A 22,174-nucleotide genomic window follows, 5' to 3' on the forward strand; every position below is an offset into this window, starting at 1 on the left:
TAATGATTGATGATTGATGAGTGATGAGTGATGATTGATGATGAGTGATGAGTGATGATTAATGAGTGATGATTGATGAGTGATGAGTGATGATTAATGATTGATGAGTGATGATTGATGAGTGATGAGATGATTAATGATTGATGAGTGATGAGTGATGATTGATGTGATGAGTGATGAGTGATGATGAGTGATGATTGATGATTGATGAGTGATGAGTGATGAGTGATGATTAATGAGTGATGAGTGATGATTGATGAGTGATGAGTGATGATTAATGAGTGATGAGTGATGATTGATGATTAATGATTGATGAGTGATGATTGATGAGTGATGAGTGATGATTGATGAGTGATGATTGATTGATGAGTGATGAGTCATCACTCATCACTCATCAATAATCAATCATCACTTATCACATTCCTGGAAGTATCAAAAATCATCTGAGAACCATCATTGATATTTCGTGTTATTTGGCTCCTCTTCGTCGTGATTAGACTGGCAGGTCTAATCACTTATTATCTAAGCTTTCCATTGAAAACCCCACAAATGTATATGTAGGACCTTTAGGAAAGATGGAGACCATTCTAGTTCTTATTTCAGGCTTGCTGCCTTAAACCCTCACCTGATTAGTCTTGCTGTGTTTTTGTAGTTCTAACGAGTGGAGGTGGCAGCCAGCAGCACAGTCCCCTGAAGCGCTCAGTGTCTCTAACGCCTCCCATGAGCGGCCCTAGCAACCAGCCTCTGGGCCATGTGTGGCTCTCTCAGGAGGATCTACGCACTGCTAGAGGCCCAGCCCCAGACCATGCACCTCTGTCACCCCAGAGCAGCATTGCTTCCTCAGGCAGTGGAGGCAGTGAGCACCTGGAGGAGGCTTGTTTAGGAGGAGGTTCAGGTCTTCATCGTAGTTCCTTTCATGAGGAGAGCAGTGGCATGAGGGGTAAGTAAGAAGGACAGGTGTGATGTAAGCCATGTTAAGGCAGTGTCGTTGAATTTTTATTCATTTGAAATATAAAAGAACAACTATACCAGAGTTAAGACCAGAGGCCCAGATTCTGTCGCCCCTTGTGGACTCCTGCCATCGTCTTATCGGGCACCATGTCGCTGTGCTTCCACCTCGCCTCCATCAGTCATGACAAAGCAAACTCTGCTGTAGTGAGACAGAAGGTTAGTGAGAAGAAGAGCTGATGAACTCAGACACACGGGCGGAGCCTCCAGCTTTACAGACATAATGAAGCTGGGCAGGGGCGGAGTCACAGTGAAGGCTGAGAGGCCGACAGGTAGACTGAGGCGAGGCGTGGTGACAACACAGCAACAACACAGGTGAAGTACAGGGGAAAAGGTGTCACATATGTCTATATACAGTACTGTATATACATCTACAGTATAGATATATACATATACATATACATATATATATATATATATATATATATATATATATATATATATATACAGTACTGTGCAGAAGTTCAGGCACCACCAGCTCAGTTGTTTTTTTCTGTCAAATCCTGTGACCATAGGAATGAAGTGATGCGACTTAAAGCTGCTCTTATATATTAGAGCTGTCATGCTCAAACATGTGTATGTCATGATCAAACATGTGTATGTTATGCTCAAACATGTGTATGTCATGCTCAAACCTGTGTATGTTATGCTCAAACATGTGTATGTCATGCTCAAACCTGTGTATTATGCTCAACATGCTATTACATGTCATGATCAAACATGTGTATGTCATGATCAAACATGTGTATCATGATCAAACATGTGTATGTCATGCTCAAACATGTGTATGTTATGATCAAACATGTGTATGTCATGATCAAACATGTGTATGTCATGCTCAAACATGTGTATGTCATGATCAAACATGTGTATGTCATGATCAAACATGTGTATGTCATGCTCAAACATGTGTATGTCATGATCAAACCTGCATGTACTGTATGTCATGATCAAACATGTGTATGGTCATAAAACATACTTATGTCATGCTCAAACATGTATGTCATGATCAATGTGTATGTCATGATCAAACATGTGCCATGTCATGCTCAAAAACATGTGTATGTCATGATCAAACATGTGATATGTCATGCTCAAACATGTCATGTACATGATCAAACAGGTGTATGTCATGTCATGATCAAACATGTGTATGTCATGTCATGATCAAACATGATTTTATGTGTATGTCATGATCAAACATGTACTATGTCATGATCAAACATGTGCTCAAACATGTATGTCATGCTCAAACATAATCAAACATGTGTATAATGTGGTAGTCATGCTCAAACAATGTCATGATACTGTATGTCATGTCATCAAACATGTGTATGCTCAAACATGTCATGATCAAACATGTCATGATCAAACATGTGTATGTCATGATCAAACATGTACTGTATGTCATGATCAAACATGTCATGCATGTATGTCATGATCAAACATGTATCAAACATGTGTATGTTATGATCAAACATGTGTATGTCATGATCAAACATGTGTATGTCATGCTCAAACATGTGTATGTCATGATCAAACATGTGTATGTCATGATCAAACATGTGTATGTCATGCTCAAACATGTGTATGTCATGATCAAACATGTGTATGTCATGCTCAAACCTGGCGTAATAGAGGTTTTTTACAGCACATGTTTCCTTCAGTGAAATAGTTGGACAAACACAGGATTTACCAGTAGTTCCACTCCAGTATTAACAGAGCTGTGTTGTTGTTCAAGTGTAAGGGTAGATCATGCTAAATACTTGACACCAGTTTTTTTTCTGCATACATATTTTCTTGATGTGTTCCAGTAAAGTGAAATATAAATAATTATCCTCTATTGTCGTTATAGCATTGCTAAAACAACATCAAATGGTGGCCTAAGACTTCTGCACAGTACTGTGTATATATGTGTGTATACTGTATATGACTAATGAACATGTGTCGTGAGCACGTGTGCAGAGAGAGAGAACGATCTTTCATCTTCTCATTTGTCCCTTAAATCAATGATGGTTGTCTTTATTGGTCGATGCTGCTTCCAGTGATCATAGATTATTTATTGTTCTCGTTTTCACACAACAATTTTCTCCAAAACAACACATTTAAGATATGGTTTAAAGGTAATCATAACCAAGTCTGTGCATATAATTAAACATACAGTATGTATAGTGTTGTGATGCTATGTTAAATGTGTAATAGATTTATCAGAGCTATTTAACTAAGCTAATGGCTAACAGTCCAGAGTAGTGGCAGAAAACACTTATTTGATGGTTGTTGATCCAGTCAGAGGTCAGAGGTCAGAACTGTTGACACTGAGGCAGTCACGGTCTATACTTTAGACTTTAAATAACTGTTGATCCTTTGGTGAAGTCTCGTCATCCATTTAAAGAGGAAAACAAAAGTGATATTTCATCAAAAGCCAGAAGAATTTAACACCAATAAAGCCAATAAAGACACCCAGGACAGTGTAACCTGTGTGTCCTCTGACCCTCAGATGTCCCTGCGTGGCTTAAGAGTCTCCGTCTTCATAAATACGCCGCTCTCTTCTCCACGATGACCTATGATGAGATGATGTCACTGACTGAAGAGCAGCTGGAGTCACAGGTTTGTATTTCCTTCTGTTCAGTCAGTGAAGTTGTGATTGTCACATTATAGAAATGAAGGCCATGTTTAATATAAGGAGAGCATGGTGTTCTCTGGTACACAAGTACTTACATATTAGTCCTGGATTAAAACATTACATGTTATTACATTACATGACATGACATAAAAGACGAGGTTTACTAAAGTTGTCCCGGTCAGAATAAATGAATCCTCACGTCACTGCAGTCTTTTCTCACACAGAGGATGTCGCTAAAATTAACACACTTCACCAGGAAGTCGGTACTTCCTCCAGGTGCTGTCTGTCTGTCCGTCCCCACTGAGCCCTGTTGTATATGAATGTTGTTTCATCTACATATATATATATATACTCACACGCGTGTGTGTGTGTGTGTGTGTGTGTGTGCATCCTCCTCACTTACATGTCGATCAAAACTCTTTTCCTCACAGAAAGTCACTAAAGGAGCGAGACACAAGATTGTGATCAGCATTCAGAAGCTCAGAGAAAGACAGAACCTTCTGCGCAGCCTGGAGAAGGTCAGAGTCTTTCTATCATTCATCAACACACCTGCTTTTCCTCCTCTGTTAAAAGGGTTTTTCACTGATCTACAGTCGTGTACTAACACTGATGGAGCTGTGTGATGGAAGAGCGTCATTGCTCTCCTGCTTCTTTCTCTTGTCCCACCTGAAAGTAAATACTAATAAAAAGTGCTGTTTATTCTATAGAATAATGAATTATGATGTTTAAGTAGATGATTTATTTTAGTCTGTCTTCATTCTCTGTGCTTTTATCAGCAATGGCTCCATTTTATTGTTAAGAGCCAAGAGAATTTAAAACAATGACACATAGATATGTAACGATGTATCCTTATTAGACATGTTTTCATTTACCACCAGGACGTGTTGGAGGGCAGTAACCTGCGCGCACCGCTGCAGGAGCTTCACCAGATGATCGTAACGCCCATCAAAGCTCTCAGTGGCAGTGAGGAAGCCTCTCTGCAGCGCTGCCTCCAGAGCTCTGAGGGTAAGAGCGCTGCACCTGGTTCACACCTGACTGCTGGAGGTGGTGGGGAGGCGGAGTCAGGTACAAGCGTGATTGCAGAGGGGGATCTGCCTGGACAGTTCACCCGTGTGATGGGCAAAGGTGAGCTGCAGTTTGTTTTCCTTCATCGAGTAAAGACTTGTTTTTAATGTCTACATTGTTCCCTCTCTCTCAGTCTGTACCCAGCTGTTGGTGTCGAGGTCAGACGAGGACAACATCAGCTCCTACCTGCAACTCATCGACAAGTGCCTTATCCACGAGGTACGCGTGTGCACCGCATCACATGCAAGGAGTACACGTTAACCCTCAAACGTCTGCTTCTGAATGAAGATTAAAATCATAAACTACATTAGTATTAAAGTATGATGTCATCCTGAAAGTGCAGCAGTATCAGGCTTCACATTTCCTCTCATTTTATTCATTCATTCATTCATTCATTCATTCATACTCCCTGTTCTTTCCTTCTCATTGCTGTCAGTCCTTTACTGAGACACAGAAGAAGAGGCTGTTGTCATGGAAACAACAGGTCCAAAGACTGTTCCGCTCCATTCCCAGGAAAACTCTGCTCGACTTAGCGGGATACAGACAGCAGAGGAGGTACACGCACACGCACACGCACACGCACACGCACTAATTTAAAGCCTTTAATAAAACAAGTGTTTTTATTATGATAACTGATCAGTTATTTGATCCTATGGATTTGAAATGTGTTAAAAACACAGTGACATGTGGTAGAGTGACAGAGGACAGGACAGGAGAAGACAGGACAGGACATGAGAGGACCTGTTCTCCTGATATCTGTCTCTCATCCTCACTTGTGTGTCCTGCTGCAGTCGTTTTGGTCAGTCCAACTCTCTGCCCACGGCTGGTTGTGTTGGAGGCAGCGTGTCGTCCAGGAGGAGCCTGAGACAGTTCCAGATGCCCTCCAGGAGTTTACCAGGTGCCCGGCTGGGTCTGCTGGGGAGTGGAAGTCTGCTGGGTACCACAGCACGGAGCAGCAGCAGCAGCAGCAGCAGCAGCAGCAGCACGGCCACCGGTCCTAAGCAGGGCAGACAGGTGAGAACAGCTGTGACAACACAGGACAATAAACAGCCGGTCACTGTTATTTACTGTTTATATTAGATCACAATAAACAGCCGGTCACTGTTATTTACTGTTTATATTAGATCACAATAAACAGCCGGTACTGTTATTTACTGTTTATATTAGATCACAATAAACAGCCGATCACTGTTATTTACTGTTTATATTTAGATCACAATAAACAGCCGATCACTGTTATTTACTGTTTATATTAGATGATCACTGTTATTTACTGTTTATTTAGATTAGATCACAATAAACAATTCGGTCACTGTTATTTACTGTTTATATTAGATCACAATAAACAGCCGATCACTGTTATTTACTGTTTATATTAGATCACAATAAACACTGATCACTGTTATTTACTGTTTATATTAGATCACAATAAACAACCGGTCACTGTTATTTACTGTTTATATTAGATCACAATAAACAGCCGGTCACTGTTATTTACTGTTTATATTAGATCACAATAAACAGCCGGTCACTGTTATTTACTGTTTATATTAGATCACAATTCACTGTATTTACTATTAGATCACAATAAACAGCGGTCACTGTTATTTACTGTTTATATTAGATCACAATAAACAGATCACAATAAACAACTGTTATTTACTGTTTATATTAGATCACAATAAACAGCCGGTCACTGTTATTTACTGTTTATATTAGATCACAATAAACAGCCGATCACAATAAACAGCCAGTCACTGTTATTTACTGTTTATATTAGATCACAATAAACAGCCAATCACTGTTATTTACTGCTGGGTTAGGGGTTAAGGTTAGGGGTTAGGGGGTGAAACAGCTGATCACTATTATCTGTCTGTCTGTCTCTCTCTCTCTGTCTGTCTCTCTCTCTCTGTCTCTCTCATCCTTTACAATCAGAGGAAATACCTCAGAGAGGGAAGAGAGGGAGGGAGGTGTGTGTCATAGTTTGGGAGAGGTATCTGTGGTGTATGAGGGGGAGGAGGAGGAGGAGTTACGACAGAGGGAGAGAGAGAGCGAGAGAGAGGCAGTGAGAACACTTCACAGGCATTTCCTGTTTTTCCCTGGCTCACGGCTCTGGAGAGTCATGGGGATTCATGTAGTCATTGGGTGTAAACCTGACCTGATGGTGGGAGTCAGGGGTCAAATGTGAACTCAATCTGACACGGAACATTTTGTGTGATTGATAAAAAAAACTGTGTGGAGCTAACAGGAGGGGGAGGAGCTTAAGTTTGATCGATCTATATTCTGACATCATTACATTATGACATTGATTGATTGATTGATAATCTCCCGCTCAGGGTCTGTGGTTTGCTAACCCTGGAGGAAGCAACAGTATGCCGAGCCGGAGCCACAGCTCTGTGCAGAGGACCCGATCACTGCCCGTCCACACCACGCCCCCAACCATGCTCATGTTCCAGCAAACTGGTGAGAACACGTAATCCTCAATAATCCAGAGAGTTTGTGACTGCTTCACTCTGTCACTGTGTAGGACGTCAGATAATCCAGAGAGTTTGTGACTGTTACACTCTGTCACTGTGCCGGATGTCAGATAATCCAGAGAGTTTGTGACCGCTTCACTCTGTCACTGTGTCGTCAGATAATCAGAGAGTTTGTGACCCTTCACTCTGTCACCGTGTCGGACGTCAGATAATCCAGAGAGTTTGTGACTTCACTCTGTCACTGTGCCGGACGTCAGATAATCCAGAGAGTTTGACTGCTTCACTCTGTCGCCGGACATCAGATAATCCAGAGAGTTTGTGACTGTTTCACTCTGTCACTGTGTCGGACGTCAGATAATCCAGAGAGTTTGTGACCGCTTCAGTCATAGATCAGAGATTTGTGACTGCTTCACTCTGTCACTGTGTCGGACATCAGATAATCCAGAGTTTGTGACGCTTCACTCTGTCACTGTGTCGGACGTCAGATAATCCAGAGAGTTTGTGACCGCTTCACTCTGTCTGTAGATAATCCAGAGGATTCTGTCAGAGAGTTTGTGACCGCTTCACTCTGTCACTGTGTCGGACGTCAGATAATCCAGAGAGTTTGTGACCGCTTCACTCTGTCACTGTGTCGGACGTCAGATAATCCAGAGAGTTTGTGACCGCTTCACTCTGTCACTGTGTGGGGACGTCAGATAATCCAGAAGTTTGTGACCGCCACTCTGTCACCGTCCGGACGTCAGATAATCCAGAGAATTGTCAGACTTTGTGTCAGTCCAGAATCAGTCCTGTCACTGTGTCAGACATCAGATAATCCAGAGAGTTTGTGACTGCTTCACTGTGTCAGACATCAGATAATCCAGAGAGTTTGTGACTGCTTCACTGTGTCAGACATCAGATAATCCAGAGAGTTTGTGACTGCTTCACTCTGTCACTGTGTGGGACGAATAATCCAGAGAGTTTGTGACCGCTTCACTCTGTCACTGTGTCGGACTTCAGATAATCCAGAGAGTTTGTGACTGCTTCACTCTGTCACTGTGTCAGACATCAGATAATCCAGAGAGTTTGTGACCGCTTCACTCTGTCACTGTGTCAGACATCAGATGTGCTTCACTCTGTCACTGTGTGGGACATCAGATAATCCAGAGAGTTTGTGACTGTTCACTCTGTCACTGTGTCAGACATCAGATCAGATAATCAGATCAGGAGAGTTTGTGACTGCTTCACTCTGTCACTGTGTGGGACATCAGATAATCCAGAGATTTGACTGCTTCACTCTGTCACTGTGTCAGACATCAGATAATCCAGAGAGTTTGTGACTGCTTCACTCTGTCACTGTGTCGGACATCAGATAATCCAGAGAGTTTGTGACTGCTTCACTCTGTCACTGTGTCAGACATCAGATAATCCAGAGTTTGTGACTGCTTCACTCTGTCACTGTGTCGGGAGATAATCCAGAGAGTTTGTGACTGCTTCGCTCTGTCACTGTGTCAGACATCAGATAATCCAGAGAGTTTGTGACTGTTTCACTCTGTCACTGTGTCGGACGTCAGATAATCCAGAGAGTTTGTGACTGCTTCACTGTGTCAGACATCAGATCCAGAGAGTTTGTGACTGCTTCACTGTGTCAGACATCAGATAATCCAGAGAGTTTGTGACTGCTTCACTGTGTCAGACATCAGATAATCCAGAGTTTGTGACTGCTTCACTCTGTCACTGTGTCATCAAATAATCCAGAGAGTTTGTGACCGCTTCACTCTGTCACTGTGTCGGGGCGTCAGATAATCCAGAGAGTTTGTGACTGCTTCACTCACTGTGTCAGACATCAGATAAGAGAGTTTGTGACTGTCACTGTCACATCAGATAATCCAGAGAGTTTGTGACTGTTTCACTCTGTCACTGTGTGACATCAGATAATCCAGAGAGGACTGCTTCACTCTGTCACTGTCGACATCAGATAATCCAGAGAGTTTGTGACTGCTTCACTCTGTCACTGTGTGGGACATCAGATAATCCAGAGAGTTTGTGACTGCTTCACTCTGTCACTGTGTCGGACATCGATAGTTTGTGACTGCTTCAGTCAGTGTTGTGACTGCTTCACTCTGTCACTGTGGGACATCAGATAATCCAGAGAGTTTGTGACTGCTTCACTCTGTCACTGTGGACATCAGATAATCCAGAGAGTTTGTGACTGCTTCACTCTGTCACTGTGTCGGACATCAGATAATCCAGAGTCACTGTGTCAAACATCAGTAAGGATAGTCTCTCTCACACACACACACACACACACACGCACACACACACACACACACACACAGGGAAACAAGAAAGTGGAGGAAAAAGTCATTTAAAAAGCAGTAGAAAGAGGGAAGTTAGGTGGAGGGAGGGAGGAGACTGTATGTGAGAGGAAGAGACCACGGCAGGGAGGGAGGGAGGGAGCGGGAGGGAGGAAAGACTCAGGGAGCCTCACAATGAAGCTCTTTGTGCAGAGAGGACGGGGCTCCCTGGCCCACTTCACTTCCTCCTCACCCTGACTCACTCTCTCTCTCTCTCTTCTTAACTTTCCTGTCTCTCCCTCATCCCTCCCTCTTTCTTTCTTGACAACGTCTGAGAGTCATGAACACACAAACCCTGACCATCTCAGTCTACTGTATATTATATTATTATATATGTGTGAGTGTGTGTGTGTATGTACATATGTGTGTCCAGGTATTACAAGTGTTGTGGGGACCGATCCTGTTTACACACATTATGGGGACTGAGGGCTTTAGTTGAGTGTGGACGACTGCAACTAATCCAGGTTTCCTCACTGGTCACAAGGATGTTCACACACACACACACACACACACACACACACACACACACACACACACACACACGAGTTTGATTGTGATGATCATAAATGTGTTCAGTTTTATTGTTGAATGTTGTTTGTGTGCAGATCTTCAGTTACCTGTGACAGAGCCAGATATCAACAATCGCCTCGAGTCTCTGTGTCTGAGTATGACAGAACACGCTTTGGGAGGTACACACACACACACACACACACACACACACACACACACACATTTGACTGGAACGCTACGATGATCGTTGTATGATGACACTCCACTGTCTCAGTTCCTGGCTGCTTTTGTTTTCTGTTTTTATTCCTTCACTATGTTGGAAGATGAATGATAATGAGCCGAGAAAACCACATTAATACTGTTAAAAAACAAGCAAACATGGAACTATGACAGCATTTCTCTCATGATTATCATGAAGAGCTGTTTTTAGTCATCACATGTTACATCTTTACATCATTTTAAGCACTTTGACTTTTCTGAATTGTCTTGAACTCTCAGCAGTGGATCAGTGAGTGACTCACGTTCACTGATCTTTCAAAGCTCAGGTCAATGATTCTGTCGTGTGAGCAGATGAAGATCGTCCATAACTCCCAACAATCATTTTTCACATGTGTTTGATTTGTGTCGCATCCCAAACTCGCCAAGTTTAACGTTTGACAGCGATTCAGCGATATATATATATATATATGCATACATATATATATATATATATATATATATATGTATGCATATATCTACAGTGTATATATACTGTATATATATGATGAAAAGATGATATACAATATAAAACTATTTTCTAAAACGAGAACGACACGGAGCAAACACAATGGACAAAGAAGCTTGTGCTGTTACAAGTAGCAGCTCATTTGTGTGGAGAAAGAGAGGTCAGGAGCCTGAGGTCACATGACACACGACTGCACTTGTTGTACACGAATATTGTTTCATATTATTTTGAATGGAGACGAAAGAGAGCTGATGTGTGTTGTCTGTTGTGATTGTGTTCATAAGCACGTGTGCAACACTAACCCTGAGTGTTCTTCTCTGTAGATGGTGCTGACCGCACGTCAACAATATGAATGATGATGACTCGAGTGAGCAGGTCGATGAGACTCTCTCACCGTAAACCAGCTCCAAGTCACCGGACAGGATCCAAGAAACACAAACGGCAACACAAGCTATCGTCCACTCTGTCTGTCCACTGGGCTGGAAACACACACTTCCTGCTCTGCCACGCTCACACAGAGAAATGCATGGAACAAGGCTGGACTGGACTGTACGCAGGTCTGTGGATCAGGGCCACAGCGAGGGTCCTCTTCCCTCTCCAACACCACGCGTGGCATCTTTCAAATCCATAACCGTAGCTCAGACCCAGGAGCGAGGACGAGACAAGCAGACCTAAATAAGCACGCAGGAGGAAGTTTGAGATTTCCTGGACGGCCTCCTGCTGTGCATTCACGTGCTTTATGTATGTCTTGTTTACATAATGATGCTACAGAGACATCTCACCTGTAGCTGTCATGCTAGTTTACAACCAACCTGCTTCTATATTTGATCAAACATTTAGTGACGATGAGGGACAGAGGACGATGAAGAAGGAGAGAAAGAAAGTCAGGTGGAGAAAGAAAGAGAAAGTTGAACGAGAAAGAATGAAGCTGAAGTGAATCTGGAGAGGGAAGCGGATGTTTACAGGAGAACGACCACTGAGGCAGGACCTCTGATTGGCTGAAGATGACGGAGAATGATGATGTCATGTCCAATCATACTGTCTGAGCGTGTACAGTATCGTACGTAAATGGGAGATTTGAGGCGTAGAAACGATGTTTGTGAAACATGAGAGAAGCAGGAGGGGAATTTGGTTTGGTGTCGCTGACACTTTGAGGAATAACACTGTCAATCTGTGACGGGTAGTTTTCCCAGAGATTGTCTCCTGAGTGCTTACTTCCACCTGCTGGACAAACACAGTCATGACAGTAGAGACAGGCTGTTCAAAAGAAAAGGATGACAATCTGTCTGTTCTGTCAGTACATGGGATTTATAGCCTTTTTTTTTTTTTACTATGAATCTCTTGGTTATTCTGTGTCTTAATATTTATCCTCAGTTTATTGTTTTATGGAAAACAAGACTGTATATTATTGAAATAAGTTGGGCAGGAAACTCGGCTCTGTGCCTGTGTGTGTGTGTGTGTGTGTGTGTGTGTGTGTGTGTGTGTGTGTGTGTGTCCTGACCCTGAACGCTCATCATGGAGGGTTTTTGATTATTATTGTTTAGTTTCTTCTTTAGTTTGTTGCAATTCTATCGAACTTCCTTTGTATCCTGCACTTGATATGATAATGTGATACACTACAACAGTTAGCAGATCACAGAGAGAGAGAGTCCAGCTTCACTCTCAGTGGACACAAGAGACACAAACTTAAATGATTTGTGTTGTGTTTGTGCATCAGTGTTTGTGCATGTTTGAACTCGTCTGCTTTATTACTTTTCATTATTCAGTTTACAAAATAAACTTGCACTAACCTTTCATTGTAGAAGATATGAATTAATAGTTTGGATATTTTTCCAAAATCACAATCAATTTATTTGCCATTTGCGACAAAAAAAAATTAATAATAATTCATTTATCATTTTCTGTTGTTCAACTTAACTGTAGTTCTTCTTCTTCTTCATAGACTATAACTGTCTATGTACAAGCTTGTGAATACAGAAATGTGACGCACTGACAGTGACCTGGATCACTGCAGAGAAAACATGCACAAACTCTGTTGTAGTACTGAGAGGAGACACAAGGTGGCAGTGGAGATCTACACACACACACGCGCACTTAATTGGTGCATGTTAGCGTGCACTCTTGTGATTCTTTTGTCTCCATGTTTCAGGTGTTTTTGAGTTTTTTGTATGGTTTAGAATTAGACGTCGTTATCTCTGCGTTAGTGAACGAAGATGAAGATTCCACCAAAGCATGAATGTGACATGAACACATTAATCCTGAACGATGCTCCTGTCTGAGGGACAGCGTCAGGGTCTCATCATAGTCATCGATACTTTAAGTAGATACAACTATTTATTCTATTTTTTTTTTTATCATTGTTGCAGAGGTGATACTTTTACTCATGTAGGTGTATTTTTATTTAAAGTACCATTGTATTAACATGTTATGGCTGGTGACCATACGTACATCTCAAATATTAACATAGTTATTGTTAACTTTTATTTTCTGTTGCTGTTGTTGAACAATAATCTTGTTTGTATGTATCTGTGTAATGTTCATGTGTTCAAATCATGTTCAGTTACAAATGTTCACACTAGAATAGCAGTTTTTGTTATTGTCTCACAGAGCAGGAAGTGGACTGTGTGTGACCACATCACCTGAATTTACCAACGCCACAACATCACAACATCATAGCATCACAGCGTCAAAACATCACAACATCACAGCATCATAGCATCATAGCATCACAGCGTCAAAACATCACTACATCACAGCATCATAGCGTCAAAACATCACAACATCAGAGCATCACAGTCAAAAACATCACAACATCACAGCATCATAGCATCACAGCGTCAAAACATCACAGCATCATAGCATCACAGCGTTATCACAACATCACAGCGCCATAACATCACAACATCATAGCATCACCAAAACATCACAGCATCCGTCACAACATCACAGCATCAGAGCGTCACAACATCACAGCATCATAACATCACAGCGTCACATCAGTGTCACAGCATAACAACATCATAACATAACATCACATCACAACATCACACCATGACAACATCACAGTGTCACAACATTACAGCATCACAACATCAAAGTGTCACAACATCACAGCGACAGCATCACTCTTTATTTTCTTTATTGTGAACAAAACCCATGAAAAACAAACTGGTCATAATATTTATTTTCATGTTGAAAAAAGTATCACAGATGGAAAACGACTTTTGTCATCTGCACATTTATCTGTGTGTGTGTGTGTGTGTGTCACACACTGCTGGTGAGTTCAAGTTACAGTAAGTAACTGTGTTCATGGGTTTTGTTTAAATGGGGAAAACTTGTATCACACAACTTGTAGCTGTGAGCTGCTTTACATCACAAACGTGCTCAGTATCAAAGTCAAGGCTTTTTATTTGGAACAGAACAAACACTAAACTGTCACATGTGCCTCGTCATCAACAGTGTTACATGGTTAGTGGGATCTTTCGGGATGAAGTAACAGAGTTACACGTTAGTCACGTGTTACACATCACTGACATGTAACACGTCACTGATGTGCAACATGTGACCAACATGTTCCATGTTTTGTACTTGGACTGAAAACAGACACCACTGAGCTGTGTCTCCACAGACATGTGTGGATCCTGTTTCATCAAATCCAAATGCTTTGTTTTGACTTGTTTTTTTATCAGCTCTGCTTCTTCAGTATTAAGAGATAACAAAATAACACCTTGATATTCCAAAAAAACATTTAATGTACTTTAAATCAAGACATATATTCTGTTTTATATCTTTTATTTCGTGTCATAGCTTGTGCAGTTTATTCAGTTCATATCATTATGGGATGCCAAGAGTTTTTCTTTGTTTCTTTTTTTTTCCATTCTGTAACAAAGTGTTAGTGCTGACTGTGCTCCTTTGTTCCCTTTAGTTTGATTTGATCAAAGAGCCGATGTCCTGTATTGACTGCAGGCTACGTTTATATTTGACAAAAGAATATCGTATGTTTAATAATAAAAAAAGACAAAAAAGACAAAAAAGACAAAAAAATTCAAGAAATGCCGAATAAAGAAAAGGAGGGAATTGGGGGGAAAAAAGTGTAATTTATATTTTAAACCTGCATGCACGAGACTGGGAACGTGGTATTTAGAAGAACTGATGGCAGTGCCTTTTTTCTACTTTACAAAGTGTAAATGTTACACTTATTCTGCTCTGTCAGTGTCATGTGACTCAGTGACATCATCACAACTCCTCCCTGTGCCTTAATCCACTGATCAACGTCACAGCTGACATTATTCACGTGGTTTCTGATTCTAAAATCACTGCTTCTGGTTCTGGTATCAAACCAAACATCATTCATTGCCCTGAAATTAATGTCTTTCCTTCTTTATTTATTTTATTTTGTAAATTGCTTCGTTATTTCTATATTATTCATTTTTGATTATCGATACTTGGCTTGATATTGATTTGGTCAAGTTTATAAAAAGTAACCTGAATGAAAATGTAAGAAAATAATCCGCGTGAACGTGACTGTTCTCCGGAGGTACTTTCATCATCATGACTTATTCTGGTCTGTACAACAACAAAAAAAGGTGTGAATGACTGTGTGTGTGTGTGTGTGTGCGTGTGCATGCGTGTGTGTTGGGAATACATTCAAGTGTTTTTTCAATGTCTTGCTGTAACTTTGTCGCAGAAAAACCAGAATGCTGTGATTTGGCATGCCCTCGTTATACATAAAAGATTTGTAACTCCTCTGGTGTGTGTGTGTGTTTGTGTGTGTGTGTGTGTGGTGTGCGTGTGTGTGTGTGTGTGAGGTTCAGCCTCTACTATGGCTGAGGAATCAGGCAGACTGGTGTGAGGTTTGTTCTCTGTGTTCACACACACACACACACACACACACATATGCAGCCTCAGAAATCCTTTAGAATTTTTTTTTAAATTTCAACTTTCCCTGGTGAATATTTGAAATGTATTTTTCTCTGCACAGCAGTTACAGAAAGTGAAAGGTAAGTCTGTAGGTAATGTTCGTGGTGGCGGGGCGTGACGTGACAAACATCATTTAATAAATGTGCAGGTTTTATCTCCTTACCGTCACTAACTTTGTCATTTTCAGTAACATTGTAAACATGTAAAGACATGTTCTAAAAGTAGAGAAGAAAGAGGCATCATATAGAGATTGATCTGCTTCAAACTAAAGTGTTTGCTGACTCTTTATGAGTTTGTGTCACTGGGCCAAAGCTTCGCTGTAACACAAGCCGTGCACGTGGCTACACACTTACTGGAATGTCTCCTCTCTGCTATTGATTTTTGGTGGAGTTTAAAAATGTCTCTTCGACGATCCTCCATACATTAGGGGTCAGCAGACAGGCAGGATGTAAGCCGGACAATGAGCTGCTAAGCGACGGACGGACATGTTGTCTGGGATTGTCCAAAGTTCACTTTGTCACTTTGTATTCATGTGCATGGAGGATACAGGATATGACATCATGTTAAAACACAACAGCACCTGCTGCTCATCCTCTAATAAACATCAGACATTTGGTCAGACTGACCACTGTGAGCTGGCCAGAATTCATATGAATATGGGTATTTATTTATGGGATGTATTAGTTGATGTGATTGTTCATGTGGTTCACAGGAGACACCACACAAACAAGCAGCCACACCCCCAAATCACACACACACACGTTCCCTCTCTGTCTCTACAGGAAGGCAAATATATACACAGAAGTAGGGGAAGCACTTTGCAGAACAGTATCCGTGTGTGTGTGTGTGTGTGTGTGTGTGTGTGTGAGTCCAGTGACCAGCAGGGCTTAGGTTACACTCCTTCCTTCTAATATGGGGCAGATTAGAAGCCTCTCTGGATGCACCTTGGTTGCGGGAAGCAGAGCGGCTGCAGGCAGAAATAAATGTCCCCAGAGGAAAGATGATAGCGAGGCTCACATGTCCACAGCAGCTTACAGAGACACACTTCAAAGACATCAAAGGAGGACTTTACAAAAGACAGTGATCCAAACAAATCAGATCATTTATAAGAGAAATATTAATACATGAAGATTAAAAATATCTTCTTAAAAAACTGATTTCAGATGGAAAATCTGAAATCTCGACAGAGAGAGAGGAGAAGACGATCAACGGAAACAACTGAGACCAGTGGAGCCACCGACTCTGTGTTCATTCAATTTACCATCGCACTAATTCACACACACAACATTTAAACTTTAAATTTTGTGTCACATTTAAACTCCTCACAGAAGGATCACCTTTCACCAGCTCAGCAGGAATGCATGACTTGATTTTCACAGCTCTAAAACCAGAAAACTCCGCAGACTCTAAATTCATTTAAAAAAGGAAGTTATAGAAGACAATCAATCATAGAATCCCCAATATCTTACACTTTGATAAATACGTGTTCAAGTACTGTACGAGCCTCTGTAACACAACGACGATATGAAACAGCTTCCGTATAAAAACAGAGCTGCATCAATTATTCATCAATGCTTGTGATGGCTGCTCCGGGGATCGATGCCTCTGTAATGTGGACTGATACGAGCTCCTGGTCCTGGTCCTGGTCCTGCAGCAGGTTTATGGGCTGGATTTCACCAACATACAAACATTTCAATCAAAACTCTTTCACCTTAGTGACTAACTATAAGAGTTCAGTGCAGTCATCAGTGTGTGTGTGTGTGTGTGTGTGTGTGTGTGACTCATTGTTTATCAGCACAACGTTTATTAAAGAAGGAAGTGACATCATAACCAAATATTTATCACCAAGTCGGAGCTGATTTATTTTCACTTCATTTTTTTGGTCAAATCCTTTGAGACCAAGTTTGGACAGTTGGACACTTTAGTTTGGACAGTTTAGCTTGGACAGTTTAGTTTAGACTGTTTAGATAGGACAGTTTAGTTTGGACAGTTTAGCTTGGACAGTTTAGTTTGGACAGTTTAGTTTGGACAGTTTAGCTTGGACAGTTTAGTTTGGACAGTTTAGTTTAGACTGTTTAGATTGGACAGTTTAGTTTGGACAGTTTAGTTTGGACAGTTTAGCTTGGACAGTTTGGACAGTTTTTGTTTAGATTGGACAGTTTAGTTTGGACAGTTTTGGACAGTTTAGCTTGGACAGTTTAGTTTGGACAGTTTAGCTTAGACAGTTTAGTTTGGACAGTTTAGTTTAGACAGTTTTTGGACAGTTTAGTTTGGACAGTTGTAGGGTTAGGGTCATATAATAGGTTATTTAGTTTATTGATGACTATCCACACACACACACACACACACACAATTATAGGGTTAGGGTCATATAATAGGTTATTTAGTTAGATCTTCCCAAAATGTCTCCAGAGCTGCTGCCCTGGTCTGAATCTGCCCTGGTCTGAATCTGCCCTGGTCTGAATCTGCCCTGGTCTGAATCTGCCCTGGTCTCAGCAGCTCTTTGTGGAAGTTTTCACTGAGAGGGTCAAAGGTCATTCACATTTCTTTACTGGACTCAGTTCTTCATCAAGTGGAGTCAGAGATGCAGAGACATGTTCAGAATTCTCCACTGACAGACTTAGACACATTTAAATGTGCTTTAATGCTTTGATGCCTTAAGTTAAGATGTCTTAGGGTAACCTGTGGCCAAGTGGAAAGGGAACTTGGCTTGTAACCGGAGGGTCGCCGGTAACCCTAACCCGGTTCAAGTCCCCACCAGGTCAAAAGGGCTGGGGTATCCCTGAGCAAGGTACTCACTCCCATTGGTCCCCGGGTGCTACTCAGTGTGGCAGCCCACTGCTCCTAATTCTAGGATGGGTCAAATGCAGAGAAATAATTTCCCCAAGGAGATGAATAAAGTTTTAGATTTAGCCACTAATGCAATTAAAACAAGTCAAATAAACATGCTCCGCTGTGCATCTGCAAACCGGCTCGCTGCCCCCTCACTGAGAGGATCGCAGAGGCATTCGCAGAACTCAAGTCTGTTCACTGTCCTCGCTCCCAAATGGTGGAACAAACTCCCCATCGACATCCGGACAGCGGAAAGCCTCCACATCTTCTGCCGCCGACTAAAAACACATTTCTTCCAACAAAAAAACAAACAAACTCGCTTATACATCACACTTATGACTAGCACGTCATAGTTTGGCTTACTTTGTACCCAAATGTTGAAATGCACTTTTTGTAAGTCACTTTGGATAAAAGTGTCTACTTAATGACATGTAATGTAATGTAACATGCAGAAATAATCCACTCTCAGGCTCTTCTCTTCTTTCCTCTTTTTTTAGGATATGACATTTGTGTGAAGAAGATGTGAGAGACACAGACAGAGAGAGAGTGCGACAGAAAGAGGAAGTCTCACTGCTACTAGCATGAGACCCCGCCTTGCTGGACTCCACTCCTCCTCCCTTCATTTGCTCAGGCTCTGGTGGAGAGGAAGCTGCTGCCCTCGGGGATTTGGCGTGATAATTGTAAAGGAAGCAGAGGAGTCTTGTGTCTGCTGCACTCACTCACTCACTCACACACAACATGACTGAAGGTAAGATCATTTATTTGTTCATCTTCTGTGACGTTGAACCTGCTGCTGTTTACATTCTGGTCTCTCAAAATATCACTTAACTACAACTGATGTGTTTGATAAATGAGTCTTGCGTTGTGGTTTTTCTGGAGTCAGAATGTGATGGAGATAAACAGAAATAAAAATAGCGTTTCCCATTAGCCCACAAGTCTAGAGTGCAGTCTTGTTGTCATCTATACATTAATATGAAATAAGAATAAATAATCATTGATGATCTCAAATGGAGCCTTCACATCCAAAGATGTTGCAAAGAAGTTCTTCCCAAAAGAAATGAGTTGAGCAAACATCCAAACATGACATGATATTTTGTTCCTTTAATCAAACGTGAGGAGGACGATGTTGTCTCTTGTCCTAATGCAGAACTTCATGTTGTTTAACTGTGTTACTGACAGGAGAGATGCTGCTATAATCCTGTCATCCTTCGATTGTTCAGAGTGAGAAGAGGACGCCGCCATGTCCGAGAAGAAGCCACGAGCCTCAGGCACACGTCCCAAAAGTGGCCTCCGCAGCTGGAGTGCAGACAGTTCTATTTGGCGGGGGAAGAAGCGTTCCCGCAGCTCTTGGAGCGGCGGGCTGAGTCCCGGAGGGTCGGAGGCGGAGGCGGAGGCGGAGGAGCTGGGTGTCCGGTCCACATCCTGTACGAGGCGGCGCAGAGAGAGAAAGTGCAGCTGCAGCGCTCTGGGAGACGCGCTGACATCTGCAGAGTTTGATGTGGTGTGTCGCAAGGCCTTAACCCGCCGCTCTCTACGGCAGAAATTTCAGGATGCTGTCGGCCAGTGTTTGCCTCTGCGTTCTCATCATCATCATCATCATCATCATCATCCACCCGGCTCCTCAAGACCCTTCTCTGTTCTCTTCTGGTCCAAACGCAAGATCCATGTCTCAGAGCTCATGCAGGACAAGTGTCCATTCTCACCTAAATCTGAACTGGCCCGTTGCTGGCACCTCATCAAAAACCACGCAACTCACCCGAGTTCCCTCAAGGACATGGAAGCTCCCCTCAAACCCCCCGTGTCGTCCTCCTCTACCTCCCCTCCACAAACACCACTCTCATGGGAGGACCTCTGCTGCTCCCCTGGGCAGACTGGAAGCACCAGTCTGGAGGACTGGGACCCTTCTTCTCCACATGGGGGGGCAGAGGGGAGCTGTAGCAACACTGACTACGTCCTGGTCCCGGATCTCCTCCAGATCAACAACAGCCCCTGTTACTGGGGTGTGTTGAACCGCTTTGAGGCAGAGGAGCTCCTGGAGGGCCAGCCAGAGGGCACCTTTCTGCTCCGAGACTCTGCCCAAGATGAGTTCCTCTTCTCGGTCAGTTTTCGTCGCTACAGCCGTTCCCTGCACGCGCGCATTGAGCAAAATGGAAAGCGCTTCAGCTTTGATGTGCGTGACCCGTGTATGTACCAGGATCCTAGTGTGACAGGACTACTGAGACACTATAGCAACCCGGCCACCTGCCTCTTCTTTGAGCCCCTGCTCTCCCGGCCACTGCTCAGGACCTTTCCTTTCTCCCTGCAGCATCTGTGCAGGGTTGTGATCTGCAGCAGCAGCACCTACCAGGGCATAAACAACCTGCCCCTACCGCCACAGCTCAGGGAATACATCAGACTGTACCACATCAGGTGTGAGGGGGCCTGCACTGTGTGATGGACACACTCGTCACCGAACAATGGCAGAAAAAAGAGGAGGAGCCAATGCAAGATCTTTTGGCCAAGATGCAAGAATATTGTTGTTTGTGAATTTCAGAAAGCTTGATGGTGCAAAACCTTTAGGTGTCTAAGATTAAGAATGTTCAGATGTGTGTCTGTCTCAAGTATCTTGATCTTGCACAATCACCCACCTTCTTTGCAGGACTACATGCACATGGCCATCTTGACTCATACTGGAGCTGAGGTCAATCAGTGGACAGCGACACATTAATGAAGCAAATAAAAACCTTTGGAAGGCGCAGGGATGAAGAAAAACACAGAGACAATGTTTTTTTTAGGAATATTGACTCTTTAAGTCTCTTTCTTGTATGAACATCTGGAAACTCTAACAGCCACTAAAGCACTAAAGGAACTACTACCAGTCGTGATTTTGCTTTGGGTTTATTGTACACACACAACCAATCTGTCACTGTTAGAGCATCCATTGACATCCTCAGCATTCTTTTTATAAGGTAAGGTGGTGCAGGAATGACCATATATCTTCACATCTTTTCCAGTTATTGGTTTCCCCTGTTGACCATTGAGATGAGGAACTGATTTCAACATTCAAACCACAGGAGACTTGTGTAGATAATTCAACATCACTATGACGATGTCGCCTCATTCTGCTTTTGACAAACACAAATGTCACGTTCTAATAAGGGAGACTCAACGTTATTCAATCAGATTGTCTTCTTCTCTGTAGCCACAAGGTGGTAGCACAACGGCACAGATCAGGGGATTGAAGTTCCACTGCTTCACTGGTCTGTCTTTCACATCGTCCTCATGTCTCATGTCCATCATAAAATGGCATTTTAACTTCACAAACTGTTAGACTTGCACTGATGCTCAGTCAAAGCATATTGTATTCACCACTGACACACACACAACAATACAGGCCGCTTACGCCGCCTCTGTCAATCACCGGTGCACTCCTGCTCGTGCTTCAGCTGTTGGCCGTGTCACAGTCGGACCAGTTCATGCTTTTGAAGAATCAAATGAAAACAATCTGTCGCTCGCTCTGGAAAGGACACGTGGAAATGTCAACACTTCTGCAGAACAAATGAGAGATAAGGACACGAAAATAACTGGAGAGGAATTCAAAGGTTTTCAAGTGTCAGTCACGTCCAGTCATGTTTCCTCTGGCAGAGTCCAGGTACCACAAAGTTCTGTCTTACTTCATCATGTTTCAGTTCATGTGCAG

At 42.4% G+C, this 22,174-nt stretch overlaps 2 protein-coding genes across 5 annotated transcripts in view; both read left to right on the forward strand.

Annotated features, from left to right (window-relative positions):
* Window positions 1-12,427, forward strand: part of samd4a (sterile alpha motif domain containing 4A) — a 37,716-nt gene extending 25,289 nt beyond the window's left edge. For 2 of the 3 annotated variants that reach the window (XM_044029905.1, XM_044029907.1), the window contains 10 exons: window positions 653-940; window positions 3,506-3,615; window positions 4,063-4,149; window positions 4,510-4,756; window positions 4,830-4,915; window positions 5,133-5,251; window positions 5,488-5,710; window positions 7,033-7,159; window positions 10,115-10,198; window positions 11,067-12,427. In XM_044029905.1, coding sequence (XP_043885840.1) covers window positions 653-940; window positions 3,506-3,615; window positions 4,063-4,149; window positions 4,510-4,756; window positions 4,830-4,915; window positions 5,133-5,251; window positions 5,488-5,710; window positions 7,033-7,159; window positions 10,115-10,198; window positions 11,067-11,095 — 1,400 coding nt within the window. In that variant the 3' untranslated portion in view covers window positions 11,096-12,427. The remainder of the gene's footprint in view (window positions 1-652; window positions 941-3,505; window positions 3,616-4,062; window positions 4,150-4,509; window positions 4,757-4,829; window positions 4,916-5,132; window positions 5,252-5,487; window positions 5,711-7,032; window positions 7,160-10,114; window positions 10,199-11,066) is intronic. The other variant, XM_044029906.1, reaches the window with a different exon arrangement.
* Window positions 12,428-18,921: 6,494 nt separating this feature from the next.
* Window positions 18,922-21,349, forward strand: socs4 (suppressor of cytokine signaling 4). 2 transcript variants are annotated; one of them, XM_044029822.1, is made up of 2 exons: window positions 18,922-19,243; window positions 19,675-21,349. In XM_044029822.1, exon 2 carries the CDS (start codon window positions 19,736-19,738, stop codon window positions 20,927-20,929), a length of 1,194 nt encoding a protein of 397 aa, XP_043885757.1. In that variant the 5' UTR covers window positions 18,922-19,243; window positions 19,675-19,735; the 3' UTR covers window positions 20,930-21,349. The 2 variants fall into 2 exon arrangements, with proteins under 2 accessions (XP_043885757.1, XP_043885758.1); XM_044029823.1 differs by having other exon boundaries at window positions 19,716-21,349.
* The last annotated feature ends 825 nt before the right edge of the window (window positions 21,350-22,174 follow it).

Source organism: Solea senegalensis, linkage group LG7 (genome assembly GCF_019176455.1).
Source record: "Solea senegalensis isolate Sse05_10M linkage group LG7, IFAPA_SoseM_1, whole genome shotgun sequence".
Classification (NCBI taxonomy): Eukaryota; Metazoa; Chordata; class Actinopteri; order Pleuronectiformes; family Soleidae; genus Solea; species Solea senegalensis.